Below are 1,729 nucleotides of genomic sequence, written 5' to 3' on the forward strand. Positions count from 1 at the left end.
ATACACACACACACACAAATAAATTATAACCAAACATCCATACGACAAAACATCCATCCATTTTCTATACACATTTGTCCCTTAGTGGGGTTGGGAGGGTTGCTGGTGCCCATTTCCAGCACACTCACACATAGGGACAATTTGGAGAGGCCACATTTTTGGACTGTGGGAGTAAGCCAGAGTACCCAGAGAGAACCCACCATGCACAAGGAGAACATGCAAACTCCATGCAGAAAGAATTGAACCCTGAACCTTTTTGCTGCAAGGCAACAGCTCTACCAGCTGCGCCTCTGTGCAGCCCTATGACAAAACATTTAGCATTAAAAACTTGTGACGTGGAACAAACATTACATGTTTTAGCATGCAAATGTAAGATTCATTATGTGGGAATGGAAAGAAAAGTAAATACCCCATGAACTCTAGGGGGAACCGTACAGGTCAGATGAGACCCAAAAGTTTTACAAATACATATTAAGTGTAAGCTCTAGACATAATCAAAAATGACCCTATTTGAGAAATATTTTCACTCCTTGCTTTCTCATTTATACTTGTTTTGTTACAGATTGTTCATCTGAAACAGCAAAATGATGAAAATGGAATAAAAGATGAACTGGCAGAAATTATCAGCAAGTTGAAGGATGAAACAAGAAAGCATGATAAAGAGTTGTCCTCCACTGTTCTCTGTGTGTCTCATGTCAACAACACAGATTCAGTGAAATACTATGGAGTCTCCATGTCCACCAGCGGCAAAAAATCCGGCAGGATTATGATCGCTGCCTCATGCTTGAGCTTCTACTGGGATGAATATGTAGCTGGAGCAGTGATGACCTTCTATCCTGACCTGATGAAGAAGCCATACTTTGATGGAACCTTTAATCTATCTAGAGACGCCACATGCAGGGCATATAACATCAAAAATAAGTCTGAAATGAAGCCTTGCAAATCATGTTCAAATCTCTTTGGCTTCCAAGAAACTGATCCGAAAGTGTGGCCCTATGGAAACTGTGCTGAAGTTGAGAGTCTGAGCAAGTTGTTTAAAAATGATGACCAAGTTAAGCAGCAGTCCAGACCACAATCTGACACATTCACACCAGACAACATAGAGAAGGTCAAAGATGAAACTCGGAAGAAGCTAAAAGAAATCCTGAACATGACTAAGTTTGAAAAGTGGAGTGGTGAATTCTACGATCCATCAGTGGAGTTGACTTGTAGAGAAGGTTGAGGCTTTAAAATCATCTTTAATCACAAGTTGGCTTCTTATATCTGTTTGTCAGGGTCCTGGGTTGTTGGGTTGGTAGGTTGGTTTGATTCTAGTTTTATTATTATTATGGTTATACTCTTATTTTATTTCATTTTTAGTGATTCTAGTTAGTTTTATTGCATCTGGTCCTTTTGTAGTTATTCTAGTTTGAGTACTGCGTGTCCCTCAGCATTATCAGTTCAGTCTTTTGTTTTATTTCTGTTTAATTATTTTTATTGTTTCTTTTGATGCATATTTTCTCATTTCTAGTTTATCGTGTTTCTTTGGTCTATTTATTGTGGACTAAAGAAGTTATTCTAATGTTAGAATATTTCCTGTTTCTCTGCATTCCTCCCTCCACTCACACCTTGTTGTTGCGCCACCCCCCCCCCCTTCTTTCTCTCTACTTCCCCTTGTCAGAGGAGGGAGATGTGCTACCAGCTCTCCGTCTAACGGGTGAATTGAGTTTCCTAAATCTGCCGAGATTTA

General features: G+C 39.6%; 1 protein-coding gene across 1 annotated transcript in view; it reads left to right on the top strand.

Moving 5' to 3' along the window:
• Positions 1-1,722, top strand: part of LOC103132381 (uncharacterized) — a 4,577-nt gene extending 2,855 nt beyond the window's left edge. The window contains exon 3 of the mRNA XM_016667352.1: positions 563-1,722. Coding sequence (XP_016522838.1) covers positions 563-1,222 — 660 coding nt within the window. The 3' untranslated portion in view covers positions 1,223-1,722. The remainder of the gene's footprint in view (positions 1-562) is intronic.
• The last annotated feature ends 7 nt before the right edge of the window (positions 1,723-1,729 follow it).

Source organism: Poecilia formosa, unplaced genomic scaffold, assembly GCF_000485575.1.
Source record: "Poecilia formosa unplaced genomic scaffold, Poecilia_formosa-5.1.2 Scaffold1023, whole genome shotgun sequence".
In the NCBI taxonomy this organism is placed as follows: domain Eukaryota; kingdom Metazoa; phylum Chordata; class Actinopteri; order Cyprinodontiformes; family Poeciliidae; genus Poecilia; species Poecilia formosa.